Source organism: Mauremys mutica, chromosome 7, assembly GCF_020497125.1.
Source record: "Mauremys mutica isolate MM-2020 ecotype Southern chromosome 7, ASM2049712v1, whole genome shotgun sequence".
In the NCBI taxonomy this organism is placed as follows: domain Eukaryota; kingdom Metazoa; phylum Chordata; order Testudines; family Geoemydidae; genus Mauremys; species Mauremys mutica.
In genome coordinates, this window is record NC_059078.1 from 59,304,304 (window position 1) to 59,326,684 (window position 22,381).

The window sequence follows — 22,381 nt, forward strand, 5'->3', positions numbered from 1 at the left end:
AGGGAGCCCCCTGGCTGCCCCTCTGCCTAGGAGATGAGGGACATGACGTCACTTCATGGGAGCTGCGCAGACTTCTTCCATCCTTGGGAAATGCCGGGGCTGCCTGAGGTCTGCACTGCCTGGAAGCTGTGCTCCAATGCCATTCCCCCCCACACCCAAACTCCCTGCACCCCCTCTTCCACCCCTGCCCCCGCTCTGAGCTCCCTCCTGCACTCCAGACCCCTTAGTCCCAACCTAGAGCTCCCTCCCACACTCCAAACCCCTTGACCCCACCCCAGAGCCAGCACTCCCAGAGCCCTCACCCACCCTCCCACCCACACCCCTGCCCTCGCCCAGAGCCCTCTCCCCACTCTGAACCCCTCAGCCCCAGCCCCTTTCTGAACCTCAAGTCCCCCAGGCCCACCCCAAAGCCAACACACCCTCAGCCAGAAGTCTCACTCCCCTCCCGTACTCCAACCCTCTGTCCCAGCCCAGAGCCCCTCCTCACACTCCGAACCACTTGGCCCCAGCCCCGCACCCTCTCCTACATCCCAAACCCCTCATCCCCAACCCCACCCCAGAGTCTGCATCCCCAGCTGGAGTCCTCACCCTCTCCCACTCAGCCCAGTGAAAATGAATGAGTGAGCAAGGGTGGGGGACAGTGAGCGACGGAGGGCATGGATGAGCATGGGGCGGGGCCTCAGAGAAGGGGCGGGGCCTCAAGGCAGGAGCAGGGCAAGGCTGTTCAATTTTCTGCAATTAGAAAGTTGGCAATCCTACTTGGGGCTGGGTGCTGTGGGGCCAGCGCAGGCCCCAGGTTGCTGGGGCCTGATGAGCCGGGCAAACGAGTGACAATCCCCAGCTGAATCCCTTCTCCGAAGTTCCCTCTCTCCCTGGTGTGCGAAAGATCTCCGGATCCTCTCTCTGCCCCTGCCGGCAGGGGGCTCTCCACTGAGAATAGTGCAGGAGAGAGACCAGCCCCCATGCTGCCCCCCTCAGCTAGGAGAATCCCCCAGTTCTCTGATGAGCCATGGAACCATGTCAGGAGCACGCAAGTAGCATTGGAGCCATCACACAAGTTAGAAACCAGCTGCTGCCTTTGGGCCATGGGGCAGCATCCTCAGCCCAGCTGAAAAGTGACTAAGACCCCAGTGCTTGTGGCTAAGAATGGATGTGCATCTCCCTGTCCCAGGGTGACACTGGCCTGGGCTCTTAGCCATACATGCCAATTGGGCCAATTAATTGGGCTTAAATGAAGACACCTGGAGCCCAGAGAGTGAGGCGCTAGAATGACCAGATGTCCCAATTTTATAGGGACAGTCCCAATTTTGGGGTATTTTTCTTATATAGGCTCCTATTATCTCCCACCCCATCCTGATTTTTCACATTTTCTGTCTGGTCACTCTACGAGGAGCCCTGGTGAGGCAGGCTGGAAGTTTAAGCTAGACAAATTCAAACTGGAAAGCTGGTGTAAATTTTTACCAGTTAGGGTAATTAACCCTGGTATAATTTACTAAGGGTTGTGGTGGATTCTCCATCATTGGCAATTTACTAAATCAAGACTGGATGTTTTTCTAAAAGATTTGCAATAGGAATTAGTTTGAGGCAGTTCTCTGGCCAGGCTAATACTGGATGATCACAGTGGTCTCTTCTGGCTTTGGAATCTATGTAGCTCCACCAGCTGCAGAGCTGAGCTTTCTACCTTGGTGTGAGAGCCCCTCTGTCCCTTGGTTCTCTGTTCGCAGCGGCTCCTAGCACCCATCTCCCTGCGAAGTCAGTTGAAAGGCACACATAGACTTCAGTAGGACCTGGATCAGGTTGGTGAGCAGGAATCCATTTACCATCTTTGTAGGTCATTTGGTTGTCATTAGTGCATGAAGATAAAATGTAGGGCATTCACTTGCAAGTCAGTTTGCACCTGTGACATTCTCTCTGGTCCCAAGAGGGAGGATTGGGGGAAAAGGTCAGGTTCTAGGTGTTTCGCCAGCATGGACACGCATCACACTCGTCGGTTAAATGGCTTGGGAGAAAGTCCCCTCTGAACGGCATGGCTTGTGCACTTTTACCTCACTGGTCCGAAACAAATGAGGCAGGAGACTTCTAGTTCTCCTTCGCATAGCCCCAACCAGTTCCAAACCACTGGATACAGGTGGAGGCCCATGAGCCTTTGGCTGAGAGAGAGAAGGTGCGTCTGGGACTGATGGATCAGTACAGCTCTGCGCCAGTGGATGGGGATAATTCCTCCGGTCCACTAACTGGAGGCAAAAGTAGGCTGAACACTTGGAGCATGGTTCTCCATAGCAGCACAGAGACTCTTATACTGACTCACTTTCCAGCCAGTATGGAAGGAAGGGTCTCTCGTCTATATGTGCTCCAGCATCAACCAGCTCACTGGACTCTGGAATGGGAGGCCCATCAGGCAACCTTGGTTCTCCTGGGATTGGGTCAGACTGGCCGTTCTCAGTTCAGTGCCAGTGCTCTAGGTATACCTGGCAACTCTACTTTTATGCCACCATCGAGTGCCAGTGACAGGGAATAAGAGTTGCAAGCGAGCGACTGTCTCCTCTCAGTTTGTTTTTAATTTTTGTAATTAAAGAAATAGAATTTTTGACAGTGCAAATTAGTTTCATAATCAGAAAGCGTGCACCAAATATACCAGAGACCATAGTATCTGCAGCATTTTCTAGTGTAGCTTTGTTTCGTGCCACTAGCACACAAAGACATCTGATCCCCTGGTAAATACCCTGCGATTGCTAAACAAATACATAGCTTTACTCCTGCAGTCAGCACTTTTTAGGTACTGTGGTCAAAGAAAGGCACATCAACTTCAAATATATTAACTCCCATCAGGAAGTGGTTTTACCTTCCGCATTTGCTGTTATTATTCAGTGGGGGGCGGGAAAACAGTTTGTAGTGTAAGATGTATGAAATCTATTTGGCTTTCCCTTTCCACAAACCAAGGTGGGGGATATGCAACATAGGGGGATATAAAACATACACGTTTTAATGGCACCATTTTCTAAAATTTATGTTAATAGTGAAAATGACCATATTTCTTTAACTGCAGAAGTGTGACCATCTCTAAATTGTGAACTGTACTAATTCATAAAATGCCTCTGCATCTGTTGGCTTTCGGTATATATGGAGCCTCTGTAATAGTTGATCATGGTTGATATTGAGAAATAAAATATTCAGACTGATTTTCTTGTTCAGTTTTATTCTATTAGCAAAACAGACTTTTATCTATGGAGAATACATTCTGTAGGGGCACAAGGGTATATTTCAGGCAACAAAATGTGAGAGAAATAACCAAGAGTGTTATTAAAAAAAAAGCACAAACCTTCCCTTTACATTTCCCTAATCTCATTTCTACATTCATTATTACTGTGTTTAAAAAAAGAGTGGACCAACTTCATTTATGGTGTAACACCAATGAGGTTACACCACAAATGAATTTAGCCTTTTGTACTGAGTTTCTTTATAACCAACAGTACTCTCCATTTTCCAAGAAGTAATTTGCAAAAATGCATAGTGTCACGCAGTGGCAGCCTGATCACGTATTAGTCAAGCCTAGTGACTTCAATGCAGCACAAAGAGGAAATGTCGAACTGACACCAAATAGCCCTGACTCAAACTGGTCCAGGGGCTTTTCACACACTAGTCCCATCCCAAGCTTTCGGAAAGAAGCTGTTCTATTTATTGATTAGATACTGTGAAGATCGAGGTCAAGGTTTGGGGTTTTCAGCTAAAAGGCCATGGAAGCAAAACACAGATTGTTCCATGCCCCTGATCCTTCTAACACTTAGGTATCCTTGTACGTGCATGCTGGAGGGGGACGGGGTGGGAGTGTTTCTGCAGTTTATGTACATGCACACAGCCAGTGAAGCTGGTCTTAACTACTCATTGGTACTGACAAAAAATAGTTACTTAATGAAAGAGGCCTTCTGATAAAGATGGTGAACTGTGCTGAATGGGGCAGACACTGAGAAGCTGTTTTCAGAGGCGCTGGGGCCTTTCTATTCCCATACCAGCCCTCTTGATCTACAACCTCAGATTTTCATTTCTAAACACTGAGCCCATATTGTACCTAAACTAAACAAACAAACAAAAAAAAGGCAAACCAAACCCTGAAAACCACCCACTTCAGCCAAGAAACAAACTGAGCAAAAGCACTTCTCAGTCGCATTTATTGCTGTGCTAGTGAAAAGGCTGTCCATACACAATACTACAAAACATCTGTTGAAAGACACTGAGAAGAGAACTTTTAAAATTTCATGTAGAAAGATAACACCCAGATTCAAAAAAATTACTGAAGCCACACCACTTCATATTAATGCACAATGATATTTTCTGGCTTCTATTTCTGGTTCCAAATCAGGAAGTTTATGACTAAGATTAAAAAATACATTAAAATTGGATTTACAAGCCCAGTTTTAAAAAGTAAATTTGCTTTGTGGTGTTCCTGATATCACTGCCATTTATTAAAACAGAATTAAAATCTAATTTACTTGCTGCTACTGATGATGTGTATTTTTGCTGACCAAGCTGAGTTAAACGCGAGATGTGAATAGACCGGTCAGTTTCTGTTTTCAGTCAGTTTCTAGTCATCTGAACTTTCCTGATCTCATGAACAATTTGGCTTGCAAACACTGCTGGGTCTGAATATTTATAAAAGTGTTTAAGATGAACTTCTGAACACATTTGAACTGATGTTTCCTGATAATAATTTACATGTAAGATGATTAAAGTAAGAACCAAACTTATTTTGTAACTCAAAAACCACTCAGGGTCCACTTTGAGTGAGGTCTGAGTTGCTTCTTGTTTTGCTGATGGGCCTGCTCATAAGTGGCGCGTGTCATGGAGCTTTCCAAACTTTCAGCCTCTCATGGAGCTCTGCTCAGACAGCGACGCTGTTGGGGATGCGGTTTGGGGAAAGGTAATAGTAGGGTAGTTTTTTGTTCTTGTTCCGTTCAGTGATGACGCTGACGATCTCATCGAGATCCTTGCGGAATTTCATCATGGCCTGCTTCACTGGCTTCTCTACGAAGTGCTCATCTGGGTACATACCCAGGAACAGCTAATTGTAGAAGACACAAAGAAATCACTCTTGGGGTAGGCTGGAAATAAACCCTGGAGCCCCAGCTGTTCTGTCTAAACGTCCCATCCTGCAGCAACGCAACCCCCTCTCCTGGGACACTTCAGCGCTGCTGCTGGAGACTTTGGTCTGTTTGGATTTTAAAGAAAAGCCGCACCACACACCCTTTTGCCATCATGTAGCTCTCTGCTTTGGGCAACTACTCCAGAGTGTCCCTAGGAAGCTTCCATTGTTTCACCCTTTGAGTTGAGGCTCATCTCTTCTTACACAGAGTTATCACTGTATGTACCCTCACTCAACTGCCATCCCTTCAAAATGTGTTCCACAAACCTGCATGAATTTGGCCACACAGCCCCTTTGCAAGGTAGGTGACTATCATTATCCCATTGACAGCGGAGGAAACAGGCAGTGAGAGGCAAAGCAACTTGCGAAGAGCCAGGAACAGAACCCAGATCTTCTGGCTCCCAGTTTATGTGGTTTTGCCATGACCCTCCTTTTGCCCTCTCCTATAACTCTAGGTCACAGAACCCTCTTGGTTGGAGCCATGATAGAGATACAGTAATTGGCAGTGCACAGCCCACTTGCCAGCAGGACTAGCAGCTGCGATATCATCGCCCAAGTACTTGGAAGAATTGAGGTCATAAAGCAACCGGTTCTGTGGTTCTACAAGTATTCAAGTGAAAAATGTTAACCCCTTCCTTGCCTTGTGAGATGAGTGAACCCTGAGCAGTCAGACTCCTGAGAGAGAATAGACAAGGTCTTGAACTTACTTCATTCTCCTGGAACTGGCTCAAAGCCCAGACAGCTCCAAGATGCCAACAAGAGCGACCCCTGTCTGGCAAGCTCTCCACAATCTGCTCAATTGTGACTGTCCCCTTTTCTGTAGGGGGAGGCTGCCGCATGGTCGGAGGGGAGTTGGGAATCCAGGAACACCAGTCATACTGAGAGATGCAAGACAAAGCAAGAGAGTGCAGTGAAAATCACAACCATTGGCATTTAGGAAAGTCACTAATACAGCGTTATTGTAGCCATGTCGATCCCAGGATACCAGAGAGACAAGGTAGGTGAGGTAATATCTTTTATTGGACCAACTTCTGTTGGCAAGAGAGACAAGCTCTCTTACACAGAGTTCTTCCTCAGGTCAGCTGAAGAAGAAGAGTTCTGGGTAAGCTTGAAAGCTTGTCTCTCTGGCCAACAGAACTTGATCCAAGAAAAGATATTACCTCATCTGCCTTGTCTCTCTGATACCCTGGGATCGACATGGCTACAACAACACTGTATATAACAAAACGTCTGCACAAAGTCAAAACCAAGGAAGATTTTGCTTCTGACTGTGGAGTCTTTCCAGTCCCTCCAGAGCAGAGGTGTACCGGCCTGGGATTTTTGGGATATTGAAAGCAACCTACTTTATATAGTAAATTGATGCTATTTTTCCTGGCTGGGCACAATTTTTAATTAGGTTCTCCCAGGCCAAAATGGGTCTGCCTATATGAAGAAAAGAGAGAGCGAGAGAGTGTGTGTGTGTGTGCACACACGCGTGTGTGTGCAGTGGGGCTGGGGGTTAGAGTCAGGTGAGTTGAAACACCCCTTGACACCTAGTGTACATGCAGTTTACCACGTTTAAAATCATGTTAGCCTTGGCTGTAGCCTTGACTATCCCTCAAAGTTATAAAAGGACAAGCTAACAGGATTTTAAAAGGCTTAAACTGTGTCTACACTAGATATTAAGGGACATTTCAGTCATGTTGCTTAACTTGAGTTAACTGAGTTTAGGAAAGCACTTCTTTTGTAGTCCAGACAGACCCACTGGAAGACTATTCAAGTCTGGTGAGACACTTAATTTGTTCCACATAGGAGATAAGGGGAGATTATTATACATTTTATTTTCCAGAGCTGTTCAATATTGGAGAAAAAACAGGATTCTAAAGGTAGGCTGTTTTGTGGTGGGTATACTGCCAGCACAGGGCATGTTGGGATACCCCTGTTATTTTGTAAAAATATAAGAACATAGGAACAGCCATACTGGTTCAGATCAAAGGTTCATCTAGCCCAGTATCCTGTCTTCCCACAGTGGACAATGCCAGGTGCCCCAGAGGGAATGAACAGAACAGGTAATCATCAAGTGATCCACTCGCTGTTGCCCATTCCCAGCCTCTGGCAAACAGAGGCTAGGGACACCATCCCTGCTCATCCTGGCTAACAGCCATTGATGGACCTATCCTCCATGAATTTATCTAGTTATTTTTTGGACCCTGTTATAGTCTTGGCCTTCACAACATCCTCTGGCAAGGAGTTCCACAGGTTGACTGTGCATTGTGTGAAGAAATACTTCCTTTTGTTTGTTTTAAACCTGCTGCTTATTAATTTCATTTGGTGACCCCTAGTTCGTGTGTTATGTGAAAGAGTAAATAACACTTCCTTATTTCCTTTCTCCACACCAGTCATGATTTTATAGACCTCTATCATATCCCCCTTTAGTTATCTCTTTTCCAAGCTGAAAAGTCCCAGTCTTATTTATCTCTCCTCATATGGAAGCTGTTCCATACCCCTAATCATTTTTGTTGCCCTTTTTTGTACCTTTCCCAATTCCAATATATCTTTTTTGAGGTGGCGGGACCACATCTGCACACAGTATTCAAGGTGTGGGCATACCATGGATTTATATAGAGGCAATGTGATATGTTCTGTCTTATTATCTATCCCTTTTGCAATGATTCCCAACATTCTGTTTGCAATGTAGCATGAGGAGCCCCATCGTGGGACTTTAAAACCAGCAAAAAAAACAGGAGTACTTGTGGCACCAGCAAGTGTCTCAGTAAACTTTAAAATGGCCTGAGATTCACTTCCTCATTGGTTGGGGTTATTGCACTTTTGAAAATTTTACCCAACATGACCTAAGAGTCGAAGGCCCATTGATTTTCCGTGAAAGTTAGCCTTCTAAGACGCTTCTGAAACGGGACTTAGGCATGTTTGAAAATGTTACCCATAATCTGAACACTGAAGCCAAAACGTTCAAATCTGGGACTCAAGTTAGGCACCAAAATCCATATTTAAGCACTGAAATAAGTGGCCTTTCAAAAGGCACGGTTCCCATGGACTTAGATGGAGTTTGCCGGAGGCTAGATGGGTATTTTAGCATAGAAGGGCAATAGAGTGTGTAACCATACATTTAAAAAAAAGTTCCCACTGCAGCTGCACATCCCAACTGATATGAGCACTATTCTTGAAAATAAGAACGTGTGAACCCCATGCAGGAAATAAAGGGGTTAATGAGGGCCTGAGAGGCCAATTAACCCAACTGGCTGCATCTGGAGAGTGAGCTAGGCTTAATTAAAGGTAAATCTCAGCTGGGGAGGAGCTGGCTGGTTGCTTTAAAGACTGCAGGCTGGAGCAGAAAGGGGTTGATGCAGGGAGAAACTCTGCAGTCACTCTCTGGGAGTAGAGAGTGGAGACAACGGGAGGATCAAAGAGGCTGTGTGGGAGAGAATTGGCCTTGGGATCCTCTCCTGAGTAGAGAAGTCTGGCTAGAGGCCCGCAGAGACATGGAGCAGCCACAGGGGGGTGGAGCAGGCTCCAATGGGGAGCCCTCATACTGAGCGGGACTTCCGGGAAGAGAGCCCTTGTGGGCGTTGGAATGAGGGATGAAAGGTCAAGTCTGAGGAGGGCAGAAGTTGGTTTTAAGATTTGGCTGTTGGTTTGGGATTATGTTGGAGGAGTCCAAGGGGGTCCTGGCCCTGCGAGAAGGGTGAACCTGGCGATGCAGGGGGGAGAAGGCCTGGGAAAAGACCACAGCAGGAAGAAGCCCAGGGAGGAAGCTGGGGGTGGCTCTGAATAAACAGACCTTGCCTGCTCACCAGAGGGTCCCTGGGCTGGAACCCTCAGGAGAGGGAGACCCTGGGGTCTCCTACCAGCCACTGGTGAAGGAGGCATGAAGCCCCCCAATATAAGGGGATAGGGACACTGGAAAGCCCTGAGACAAGGGTGTGCAAAGACCACAGGGCCCAGCATCGGGGCCAAAGACTGGACATAAGGAGATTGGACATTTATTTGTTAGACTCTCTGGCAGGGAGGGAACTAAACATGACTGGCCAGGGGGCTGAGTCATGAGAAGAGGCGGGCCACAGTGGGACTGGCACGATGGTCAACAGGAGGCACCCAATGAGAAGAGAGCTGCTGCTCCACACCCAGCCATGAGGGTAGCGCTCCAGCAATGAGTCCAACTCTTCTACACCCATACCTGACCAAAATTCACAGCCGCGTGCTGGGCTGACGCTGTGAATATCGCCACAGTTAGATATTCCGATAGCTTCTCGCGGGTCTTGATTGTCTTCGGAAATCCTAAAAGGGGGAGGAGAAGAAAGCTGGAAATAAGGTTTGGATCAGTTATGGCACACCTGAGTTATTGGCCTGCGGTAGGTCAAACAGCACATGGCTTTCTGTTCCTGGCTTCTGCTATTGATCTGCCTTGGGGCCTCTCTGATCCTCAGCAACCCATCTGTAAAATGGTGGATACACTGACCCACCTCACAGTGGGATTTTAAGGCTTCACTGATGTTTGTAAGGCCCTGTGAGATCCACAGGTGAAAGGTTCTATATGAAGGCAAAGAGGTGTTTTTATATTTTAAAACAATTCTATTCTATTTCTTCTGACCAGGTCCCCAGCAGCTAAGGACACGAATGAGAGCTGAGCACTCTCAGCCATTCCCCTTTTACCTCAGTTCACAATTCAAGCTGGGCAACGTTGTACAAGAGTAAACATTGCTGCGCTATGTCTAAAAAGTCTGGTGAGTAAATGACCCAGGAGGCAGAAGGACAATGACGTACGATTAGCCTGAAGGCAGCATTGAAGTGATGGTGGGAGGTGGGAAAATGGCAATTCTAAACCTGCACAGGGGAACAAGGGGAGGAGGAACAGAAATATTCATATCAGACACCCTTAAAACTAGGTAAAACCAAGTGGAGCTCCAAAGAGGTGATTGCAGAGAAAGCCACACTTTTGTTAACCTATGGGAGACAGCTGGGGGCAGAAAAGGGAGTAGGGGGTCTCCTGTGCATAATGCTTTTCCCACCAGCAGAGATTTCCCCACCCTTCCTTGAGGCCAGACTGTGCGGGGAGGTGGAGGGGGGATGCATATACAGGATGGTGAGACCAGAGTCACATAATCTATGGGCAGGTCCAATTCCAGCCAGCAACTTCCAAGAACGGGGAAGCAGAGAGACAAGAAAGCGAAGGTGAATCCAGCTTTGAAAGCATTGTGAGGGTTGCATCTCTCCAAGTGTGCAATACCTTAATAGCAAGGCAGCGATGGCACAACACTGGGTGAATCTGAAGGGCAGGGAGATATGGGTATAGCCAGTGCCCTCCCTGCTTACGGCAGGGCTTGGACTAGATGAATCAAAGATGCTTTTCTATTTATTACGTGTATTGTCCTGAGGCCCCGACCAAAATAAAGGCCTCATTGTGCTGGGGGCAGCACATGCACAAAACTGCCCCTGTCCCAAGAAGCTTACAAACCAAACAGACAAGATGAAGTACAGTTATCCCCAATGTACAGACAGCAAGCTGAGGGACAGAGACATTAGAAACCAGATCTCCTGTGCCCAATGCCTTAACCACAAAACCAGGAGGGAGAGACTCCAAGGTGTTGGGGTGTGTGGCTTTGAGTGGTGGCTGGCACCATGGAAGACTCAGCCTTGACCAGGCTTACACAACTCACCTGAAGACTTGTTGCCCTTCATTCCATAGACATAGACGTCCTTGACGAAGGCCTGAAGCTCCACGTCCTCACACACGACCTCATCACTCTCGTAGTAGATGTCAATCACGTCTGTCGTGAAGCTTCAGCCGCAGCAAGGGAACAAAGAGCAGAAGGGAAGCCTTGTCATTTCCTGGAGACCCTTTGCCATGGTGTCTCAGAGAGCACATCAAACATTGCACGGGCATGGCCGCAACCTTCTGAACATGCATTTGCACTGACAGGAGGCAGTGGAGGATGTAGGGCTCCATGATCTCAGAGGGCCTCATTGATGGCAATGTGGCTTGGGTGGGAAGTCACTCTAGCACCTCTGAGTCATCTGCAACTATGGCATTATCTCTGGCCTTTGCACATCTCCTTCAGCCTGCTCAGAATGATGTCATTCCCTGATCTCCCCACCCCTGTTCTTTGACTCCCTCCATTAATTCTCTCTGGCCTCCTCAATCAAGTCTGCATTTCTTGCCTTCCCCCTTGAGGCTCTGCCTAGATCTCTGATGACATTTCTTCACACTCCCTTCTGCCCAAACCTCCCTTTCTCTCCTCCATCTTTACACTCTTTGCCTGCAGCTCCTTCCTAACCCGGTGCACTAAGTGATCATCCTCTCTCTATTCCAACACTTCCATTGAACTCCCTTGAGCTCAGTGGTTTGAGCATTGGCCTGCTAAACCCAGGATTGTGAGTTCAACCCTTGAGGGGGCCACTTAGGGATCTAGGGCAAAATCAGTACTTGGTCCTGCTAGTGAAGGCAGGGGGCTGGACTCAATGACCCTTCAGGGTCCCTTCCAGTTCTAGAAGTAGGTATATCTCCATTAATTTATTTATTTTATAAAATTTTATTTATTTAAGGGTTGCTGACACAATGTGTTCTTAAACAAAATCCTGCAGCAGCTGAAGATAAAGCTCTCCACATTCTCCACTGTCTTCCCCCTGGGGTATAAAATGCTCCCAGTTCCCCACTGGCAGTGTTTTAGATCCACCTCGTCCAGATGCAGAGGACTATACCAGGTGCAGAGCAGTGCAAAATCGACCCGTGTGTGTCAGAATTGCCTTCCTTTCACTGCACTGTGTTTAGCCTACAACTGGAAGAGTAATTTGCTGTGTGACCAGTAACCGCAGTGACCAGTATCTGCACCCCATCCGAGCCGCTTAAGAACAGAGCAAACAATATTGACAGTGGCACTTACTGTGTCGGAGGACCCTAGCTGAGGTGTACTCTAGTGCTTAGGCCGTGACTAGGCCTCTGCATGACAACACGTTCACAGGTCAGTGTCACAGACCCTCTAACATGTACAATTTGAGAGTTCAGAAACTGAACGACTCGTTAATGAAGGATGTTTCACTGAGGACCAGATTCTGACACCCTCCCTCCATGCTGTCTAGCACCTGCAAGCACTCCCATTGGCTGCCATGGGGCTATCGATGGAGTAAAGTACTATTTAGTATTTGTAAAGGCATATAAGCAAGATTAATCAGTAAAGGGGAGAAAAACACCACCCAGTGCATCAAGAAAATAACCACATGAAAGATGGGACTTCCTTGCCTTTCATCTGGGATCTAATGGTGTCGGGAGATACTCAAGATAAACAGCTGCCAAACCAAGAGCTGAGGATGGGAGAGTTTCCAAATATGATGACTATTAAGAACATGCACTAATGCTTTTCACATGAAAAAGTCCCAGCAATCTGTACAGCTTTATCTTTACTGAACTCACTTGAAAAAATCATGTGATCAGAGATGAACGAGCTTTAAAAAAAAAAAACCTAAGGGGGGAAAACCAAGAATTTTTGAAAAGCAGAACACGAAGGAGAACAGCCACATGAATCAGTCAGTTCTGCAGGCGTGATTCAAATGACTGTGTGAGAATGCAACTTCTAACTCAGTGCATCTGCTGTGTGTGTACATAGTCCGAGCTGCTGGCAAAACTCAGGCCTTGTCTACACGAGAAAGCACACTGGTTTAACTTAAATTGCTTTTGAAACTAGTGCAAATCCCGGTGGGGATCTACTTTCAGTTCAAGAGGGCTTTAACTCAGTTTAGCTGAAGCCTAATTGGCTTAAGCAAGAGGAAGTCACTCTCAAACCAAAATAACGGCCTGTCCACATGTGAAATCACAACTCTCTGGTGTCAATGAGGCCTGTTGGCCCTGCCGAGCTAACAGCTCTGGGACAGGAAGATGGATTCTATTCTGGCTCATCCATCGCTGACAGAACAGTTGATTATGTTCCATCTTGTGGCCAAATTCCACCCTTGTTTAACCCCGTGCAATCCTACTGAAAAGCATGTGCTGCACAGGTGTCTCGGGGCAGAATTTGGCCAGCAGAATCTCTGTCACTGGTCAAGACACATGAGAAGGAAAGTACCCAGCATGGCTCCCAGAGCCCAGGTTCAATTTGCAGAGCTGGCAACAAACACCCCCCCCCCCCCCCCAACACACATTTTTACTTGCAAGAACAGACAGGCAGGTTTGATCCAAAGTGACAGACACAATAAACCTGGAACCCCAGGATGGAGTTTCTACCCTTCCTTTTTAGAGCAGAAGTGTCATAGACACACAGTGTCTCCTACCTCTTTACCACCTCCCAGACTTTGATGCCATCATCCCGATAGTAGTAATATGGAATATCTTCCTTGCTGTCCATCCCTTTGGCTTTGATTTCCTCTGGGAAGCAGAGGGAACTGTAGGTAAGTTCTTTCGTTGCTCGCTGGACCATTTGTACATGTCCACCTCCGCCAGTGGCATTCGCCTTCAGTGTAAAAAAACGAGACTCAAGAGCATTAGGAGAACGTGGTTGCCCTTGCTGAGGTCTCACACGCTGTCCTGTCCACCTCCCAGCAGCTGGTATGGGAGCAGGCCCGTGCACATGTTTCTGCAGGAGAAACTCAAACCTCCACGTGAATTACTATTGGCTTAGCCAAATAGAATGAGACTGCACATTTGAGTTTGGATCTTTCACACTCATTTAGTGGATCATCATTCACATACAGGGTTTTTCCACACTGGTTTTCTCCCACTTATAGTATCTCCTAATAATACCTTCCATTTATTGCCAAAGGATCCCAAAACACTTTACCACACATACATGCACACACGCACCCTAGAATCACCTGGCCTGTCACTAGAATGCAGTCACATCTTGGGTGGAACATGCCAGCAGCTTAATCGTGCATCATAATTTTACACGACAGTTTATGACAAGAGGTGAAGACGGATACAGCACCCAATTTCGAGGGGTGGTAAGTATGTAATTACTCAAACTGGACTTTGGCCAAAACAACTGGATCACATCTTATGAAATGTGCTATGGGACCAAATCAGAAGTGGCCCAGGCTTCAGTTTACATCTCATGTGGAAGTATGGCATGCCAGTAACAAGCTGCATCATAACAGCATCTGATTAAATATTTTTAAAAATGTTCTTCCCTCTAAGTTTCTCTCTTTTTAACATATGTCCCCACCACCTTCCGATCACTCGTCTTGTATTTACTGAATTCTAGTTGCTTAACCTAATCATCCGCATCTGACCCCAAATGGAAACTGCTCTCAGTGGAGGCTCAATTACTGAAAGACAGCAAAATCATTATCTGTGAGCATCCCAAGCTGCAATTCTTCACACGACACTTATCTCATTTTCATTGGTTACAAGCTGGCCTCCTGCCTGACTGATTCTCTGCCAATATACAGCAGGATTTTTCCTTCAGTGAGCAGTTACCTGTGAACTTCTGCATGGAGTTGTCTGCAGTGCATACATGATGCTGTAGCACATACAGGGTGCTGGGAAGTTTAGAGCAGATCCAGTCATGCTTAGTGAGTGAGATCTGAGACAACTGCAGCTCAAAGTGGAATGGCTGCAAGTTGATAGCAGCAGCAGCAGTTCCAAAATTCATCATCACAAAGCCATGATTCGGCTGTTTTTTTGCAATTTAAGGAAATGGTGGTCAGGACTGATGCAGGGCACTGGTGGACCATAGAAACCTATCTTGCTTTCAGCATCACTTCTAGCAGGGTGTTTAGTGAGACCTGGTTTATCTCCTTGTCTTATCAGACCCTTACACTATTTTTAGTACACAACCGATGCAAATAATTAAACACTTCAAAAACAAAGTCTAAGAACTACACTTAAATAAGGTTAACTTTTGGGCACGAACAACACAGCAATGACATCTAGTATTCAACACACAAACACCATGGGTAAACATCTTCACAAGCACCTAAAGTCCCATTTTCACTTCTGAAAATGAGCCATAGCCTCCTAAATCACTCAGGTGCTTTGGAAAATTGTACCCTACAGCCCTATAATGTACAAACATACCATGTGTTTGCTTCTATATCTATAAAATTATACACGTCTGCATATAATTGTGTGTGTATGTATACGCCCACATGCACTTGTATATTATATAAGCTCAGTTCACACAATCCAAACAGCCATTAGAGCCTATGATACTTAATTACTACAGACCCCATTCAGTTTTGAATTAGTCAATTAAAGGTGAAAGGCAGTATCTTCATGTTGTCTCATGCAACTTTTTGAACATCTAGCACAAGAAACAAAACACAGCGCAACAGATAAGGGAGTAAGCCTTACAGTCAGAGGAAGGCTTGCAGGGTAGTTGACGGGGGAAGAAAAGCAGAAGCATGATTCTCTCACCTTGTCAAAGAGGCCACATTCACAGATGAGCTGCTCTCGAGCTTTGGTGTTGATGGCTATTGTGAAGCGCACATGGGGTACCAGGAGCTGTGCAGGAAAAGAGAAAGGAGCACAGTTTGATTCACCCTTTATGATTTCATCTCATAGCAAATGTCTGACAAGTTTAAAGACCTGAAATTTCAGACTTTGTTGTGATGTCACCTTGGAGTGCAACCAACCAAACTATCTATACAACTAATACAACTTTGTTTTCTCCTGGTTCTTCAAAATATTCAGCCCACAGAAAGGAGAAAAGTGCCCTGAAAGCTGCAAACCTTTGTAAGTTTTGACCCACTGCTTCTCAGTCAGCCCTTGTTGAAACAGAGTGATAATCTCTCTGGCACACGCTCTCACTGGAATCTATTATTCTTCCTTGAAAGTAATTACCTACCTTGAAAAGGGGGTGCACAGCAGGCAGCTGCCGGAACATGGCTATACCAAACACTTCTGAAATTAAGTGTGTCCGCAGAAGATGGGTCACAGTCTGATGCATGTGGAAATCCGAAGAGCGAACCCAAATTTTCGCCAATAACCAGTCGTATTTGTCATCTGACGGGAGGAAAATGGGATTGTCTGGTCCAGGGGTTTGATTGATCTGAAAGGGTTAAAAATCATTTTTTAAAACACTGCCGATAACAATGTACAGTGTCCCATTAATGGCTCAGACAACAAACATACCTGGATAGCAATGGGAACTATCTTATTCTCCATGTTCTTATACAGTAAGCAGATGGGTGCAGCCAGGTACTGTAATGTGCATGGGTCTGTTTTATTGGCATCAATACCATCCAGCAGTTCATAGTCCACTAGGAAAATGTTCCCTTGCTGCAGAAAAAGAAAAGGAGGCAACACATTTAAGCAGAGAGATGGAAGGGGCCACAGGAACCGACTCACCAGACCAGAGCGTTCTGCCTCTGATAGTCTCAGATGCTTTGGACAAGGTGCAAGATACCCCATAGTGAACTATTACAGAATCATTTGCCCATGTGGGAAGTTTCTTCTAACCTCCATCAGTCAGAGGTTGGTTTATGCCCTGAAATCGTAGACTGGCAGTTGGACCAGGTTAGCCCAAGCTGTGCTCTGTTTAACTTACCATTTAAAGATCTAACTTTTTTCTAGGAGGGCTGTTTGCTTTAGTGACGTGCATCTTGCTGGGGCTGAACAGCTTTTTATCCAATTTGGCTTTTCTTATGCGTGAGATATAATGATCATTTGCAGAACACATTCGCCACATCTCTGTGGTACATTACCTGGTCAACTGGTTTGCGTCTGCACAGTCCAACATTCCGAGTTTGCTTTAGCAAAGAGTTATGCTCTTTTTAGGCATTTGCATTGTGGTCACTTGACACATGCCATCACATGACATTGCCAGCCCAGGACAGACTATATGCCCAGAGCGATGGCTTATCCCCACCCCCATGGTTCTTTGCCATTGCGACTCCACTCTGCATGATTTAGGGGAGCAGACCACCGCTAGGCGTGAGCTAGGAATTCAGTCCATTCCATCCTAGCCTTTTGCTGAAACTGCCAGTAAGAGAAACAAGGTGGATCAGGTGATATCTTTTATTGGACCAACTTCTGTTGGTGAGAGACACAAGCTTTTAAGCCACACTCAGAAGCTTGTTTCTGTCACCAACACAAGTTGGTCCAATAAAAGACATTACCTCACCCACCTTGTCTCTCTGCTATCATGGGAATGTCATGGCTACAACTACAGTGTAAGGGGGACAGTTAGTGCCAACTGCAGCATTATTTTTTGTGATAGGGTGTCATAAACAGATAGTTAAGGGTTAAAGTCTGTTTTACCTGTAAAGGGTTAACAAGCTCAGTAACCTGAGAAACACCTGACCAGAGGACCAATCAAGGAACAGGATAATTTCAAATCTCTGTGGAGGGAAGCCTTTGTCTGTGTTCCTTGTTTGCTCAGAGCTCTCTTTGGATCTAAGAGAGGACAGTCATGTCTCCAAGTTCTCCTGGAGTAGTTTCTACTATTTAATAGTGAGTATTAATTAGAAAGGCGGATTAGTCTTTTGAGTTGCTTTCTATATTTGCAATTGTGTGTTTGCTAAAGGAAATTCTTTATTCCTGTTTGCTGTTACTTTGCTTTCACTGAGAAAGAAAGGGGGAGGGGGGATTCTCTCCAGAGATTGATAAGTTTAGACCCTGTGTATTGTTCCAGCTTGGTATCACAGAGACAGTTACTTTCTTTTTATTCTTTAATAAATTCTTTTCTATTAAGGACTTGGTTGATCTTTCTTTGGGTGGATTCTCAGGGAAAGGGGAGGGGGAGGTATCCCTCTGTAGTTAAATCCTGGTGTCTCTCCTAGGAAAAGGGAGGGGGGAGGAAGCAGGGGGAAATGGTTTATTTCTCCTGGGTATAAGAACTCCATGGATTTGGGGCTCTTGGAATCCCCTAGGATTTTGGGGAAGGACTGTGTCTCAATCCACGTATCTGATTGAGTGGTGGCAGCTTTTACTAGATCTAAACTAGGATTTTAGTTTAGAGGGAAACCAGTGCAGGTCCCCACATTGGAACCCAACAGCTCCAAGTGGGGGTGAGACCTATGACATAGGGATATTTCTCTAATGGGAACTGGACTAAAACTTGCCTACCCAATACTCAAACTGCAGGCGTTCTCCTCGGAAGTGAAAAAGATGAGCAGAATTGCTCTAATCTAAAAAGTTAGCTTTGCCATTGCAAACCACATGAAAGGAGATAACTGAAACCATGCCAGGATAGCACAGTGATTGGAGTGTTGTTATAAATATGGAGAGACAAAGTGAAAGAACAAGTCAATGCTCATTCAATGCTGTACCTTTATTTCCTCTTCCAGAGTCAGGTTCCTTTCCAGGCTGCATTCTACCATATCGGTGGTAACTGGAAGCTTTGTGGGTAGCTCTCTGCATCTTTTGATCATTACAGGATTGCATCCATTCAGAAACTGGTATCCAAACATAAAATCTTCCTGCCAGTGCTGCATCACGTATTCTGAAGGAGACACAAACATGCAGCACCCATATCACCACCTCCTGATGGTTTTTGCATTATACTGTGCACAGAACTTCACTAAGGGTATGGCTACACTTGAGATTTGCAGCGCTGGTGGAGGCTTTCCAGTGCTGCAATTAGTAAGTGTCCACACCTGCAGGGCACATCCAGCGCTGCAACTCCCTGGCTGCAGCGCTGGCCGTACACCTGGGTCTGCATGGGGAATAAGCATTGCAGCGCTGGTGATCCAGCGCAGCTCATCAAGTGTGGACACACACCAGCGCTGTTATTGGCCTCCAAGGTATTAGCAGATATTCCAGAATGCTTTTAACTAAATTACTCTCTTTGTTTTGTTATGCAGCCTCTCTTTGTTTTGTTGTGAACTCGGAGCTCCGGCTCGTTGCTACCGGAGCTGCTTATCTAAAAAACCAACACAGCTCCTGTTTGCTGTGATCAATCAAATGAGATAACCCCTGTGAATGAGGCAGGCAGGGAGTGAGTGTTTGCTTGACAGAGAAGATGCAGGCTGTTTGCAATTAAGAGTTAAGACTAAGGGGTCGGAAACATTTTCTGATTTTTTCAAGGCAGGAAGCTAACACACAGTGTTGGCTCCAAAAATCCACTCTCTCTCTCTCCCCACGCTCCCTGTCACACTACACCCCACCCCACCCCCCTCTTTTGAAAAGCACGTTGCTGCCACTTGAATGCTGGGATAGCTGCCCATAATGCATCACTCCCAACAGCGCTGCAAATGTGGCCACACACCAGCACTGGTAGCTGTGATGACCAAGCTGCAAACTACCAGTGCTGCAACTCGTAAGTGTAGCCATACCCTAAGTAAATGAGATATCCAGAAAAAGATTTGTTTTCAGTATCTTTTGTGTCCTACATGTAATAGGGATTTATAACAGTCACTGAAATTAAACTGCCCTAGTAGTTGCAAAGGGATAATAAAATATCTTCACTGTTTACTTTCTGTTCTAAGCTATTGTATCATTAATTGACCACTCTGTTCCCACCCACTTGTGGCTACATTTCAGTAGAGAATGAAGCAATTCTTGAACACAGAAAGTTTGCAAAGCATTTTGGAAACCTTTTGGTGCTGTAGAGATGAAAGATCATTAGGGAATCAATTATAATCATACAGGGAGATTCTGTATCCACTTGTACTAGATTAGGCAACATTACACTAACAAAATGCAAAATTCATTCAGCCTTTTTTTGTTGTTTGTTTGTTTTTGTTATATTTTTTGCCATGCTATTACTTTTGTGTTGCACTGGGGGTTTCCCACCATTATCTTGCGTTGTAGATTTCATAACGTCATGCTGCCGTTCCAGCCAATGACACATGAGACAGGAACACACAGTATTCACATTTCAACATCAGGTTACACCAAAAGAAAGTTCAGTTGATGCCTCATGGGGGGCGGGGGGAGATTTCCAGTATTTCTTATTTTCTGCCTGAACAGACATTTTTATGAAAGCTCCTTCTTGTCTACTCTAGCTTAAAGCAAGAAGACCACAGACATATGGAAATATAAAGATGAATGGATCTGAAAAGTAAAATATTTCAAGACAGCAATTGCTTTCTACCAGAAGTAAAATATTGTGGATTGCTTCAAGATTATATTTCCATCATGCTTGCAAATAGCACAGTGATTTTGTATCTGTACTGGAAGTTGGGATGAGGTGGCAACATTTCTCATGTTTGGGACAGAAACCATGGGATTGCAAAGAACAGTAACTTGAACTTATCCTCATATTGGTCCCGGTTCTGCAAAATTTACACATATGCTTAGCTTTAAGCAAGGGAATGGTCATATTAAGCACTAATTCTAATTAAATAAAAATCAAGCACACACACAAATGTTTGCAGCATTGGAGAGCCTTATTAGGACAGAAAAGTTATTAGTTAATTTATATAGCTTTCATCTATAATAAAGTACTTTAGGAAGCAATCTTATTACGTGTAACAAAATACTGTAATCAGGTTTTAACAGTTCTGCATGTCTTATGGGGCACTGTTTCTTGTATTCAAGAGTTCATAGACATTACCCATATATTTTTTAATTCCCATTTTGCTTGACTAAACAGTTAATAGCTTCAGGGAATCTATGTATAAAATTCTTAACCAGCACCTAAGGAAGTTTAAAGGGACACCATCAACTTAAAAAAACCTAAACATTCTTCTGTCTGAAAATCTTTTACCTACTATTGTTTCAAGTAACAGCGGAGATTACTATAATTAACTGAAAGGGATCAGAGACAAATGTGTTTTATTTTGGTATCTGACAGCACTTGGTATAGAGTCAGTTTCACTGTTTCCCTTTCATAGTCAGGGAGGGCAGTTTCCCCTGTTTGTGTGGGTTTTTCCACACAGGGGCGGCTCTAGGATTTCTGCCGCCCCAAGCAGGGCGGCACGCCGCGGCTCCGGTGGACCTCCTGCAGACGTGCCTGTGGAGGGTCCGCTGGTCCCGTGGCTCCGGTGGACCTCCCGCAGGCACGCCTGCGGATGCTCCACCGGAGCCGTGGGGACCAGCGGACCCTCCACAGGCACGTCTGCGGGAGGTCCACTGGAGCCGCGGGACCAGCGGACCCTCCGCAGGCATGCCTGCGGGAGGTCCACCGGAGCCGTCTGCCGCCCTCCCGCAGGACACCGCCCCAACCGCGCGCTTGGCGCGCTGGGGTCTGGAGCCGGCCCTGCTTTCACATAGCAACACAGAGAGAAAAACATAAATAAATTTGATAGTAAAACCCCAAACGTTGGCAGGAGAATTTGGGAGCAGGTGTAATCATAGAAATGTCAGACTGGGAGAGGTCTCAAGAGGTCCTAAAGTCCATCCCCCACACGCTAAGGCAGGACCAACACATGAAACTACTTTTGATTGATTTTTGGATTAGCATTTTCAAAAGTGCACTTAGGTTTCTATACCCCACTAATTTTCAGTAAAAATTAGGAGCCTAAATCACTTTTGAAAATGGGGCTTTGGGTTTGGTTCTCTGGCCTGGACCAGGCAGGATTTCCACAACAGTCCCTTCTAACCTTAAATACAATGAATTTGAAGTGTAAAGTTTTCAGAAGTGCCCAAGGGACAGATTTACAAAGGTATCTAGGCATCTAAAGATGCAGACAGGTGCCTGATGGGATTTTCAAAAGCACTTGAACAGGTTAAGCGCCTAACTCTCCTTGAAATCAATGGGAGTTGGGCACCTGGCCTGCTTAAGTGCTTTGAAAAATCCCATTAGATGCCAATGTGCATCTTCAGGTGTCTAAATACCTTTGAAAATCTGTCCCTAAGCGTCTTGGGCACTTTGACAATGTTCATAGATTTCCTAAGAGCTAGAAGGGACCACCTAGTCTGGCCTCCTGCCTAGTAGGGGGCAGAAAACCTCCCCCCGGGGAATCCTGCCTCCAGCCCAGCTATTTGTGTTTGAAGTAGCACTTGGTTTTTGAGTTGAGTGGTGTCCTTTTGGCCCCATAAACTAGAGTTCTAACTGCTCATCTAAACTGTGCTTTTCAGACAGCATGTGGCTGAGGCAGATCAGAACAGACCAGACACTCAGGCGTGAGCCACTTCCCTTCCAGTTAGTACTAAAAAAGGGGAACAATTAGTCACTCTATAAAGCGCAAACTGACAAGTGAAGACAAACCCACCAGAGATCGTATTGCTGATTCGGACAAAGATCTTCTCGAAATCTGCAAAGTCACTCCAGGAGGACTGGAACATGTGCATGAAGCGGTTGACATAGAGATTCTCCATCCTATGGAAAAGACGACAACACTAGAAAGCCATTTGTAGCTTCCTCACCAGCCTTTCTTATACTTCTCCCCTTACCACACACAGCTAGTAAATTTCATGGTGGTGAACTGTGT

At 45.7% G+C, this 22,381-nt stretch overlaps 1 protein-coding gene across 1 annotated transcript in view; it reads right to left on the reverse strand.

The window, feature by feature from the left end:
* Positions 1 to 3,188: 3,188 nt before the first annotated feature.
* Positions 3,189 to 22,381, reverse strand: part of ALOX5 (arachidonate 5-lipoxygenase) — a 54,230-nt gene continuing 35,037 nt past the window's right edge. Inside the window, exons 5-14 of the mRNA XM_045025831.1 lie at positions 22,163 to 22,269; positions 18,335 to 18,507; positions 16,197 to 16,343; positions 15,910 to 16,113; positions 15,480 to 15,566; positions 13,397 to 13,575; positions 10,792 to 10,913; positions 9,312 to 9,412; positions 5,845 to 6,015; positions 3,189 to 5,056 (exon numbers count right to left, since the gene is read on the reverse strand). Of these exons, the coding sequence (XP_044881766.1) occupies positions 4,877 to 5,056; positions 5,845 to 6,015; positions 9,312 to 9,412; positions 10,792 to 10,913; positions 13,397 to 13,575; positions 15,480 to 15,566; positions 15,910 to 16,113; positions 16,197 to 16,343; positions 18,335 to 18,507; positions 22,163 to 22,269 (1,471 nt within the window). The 3' untranslated portion in view covers positions 3,189 to 4,876. The remainder of the gene's footprint in view (positions 5,057 to 5,844; positions 6,016 to 9,311; positions 9,413 to 10,791; positions 10,914 to 13,396; positions 13,576 to 15,479; positions 15,567 to 15,909; positions 16,114 to 16,196; positions 16,344 to 18,334; positions 18,508 to 22,162; positions 22,270 to 22,381) is intronic.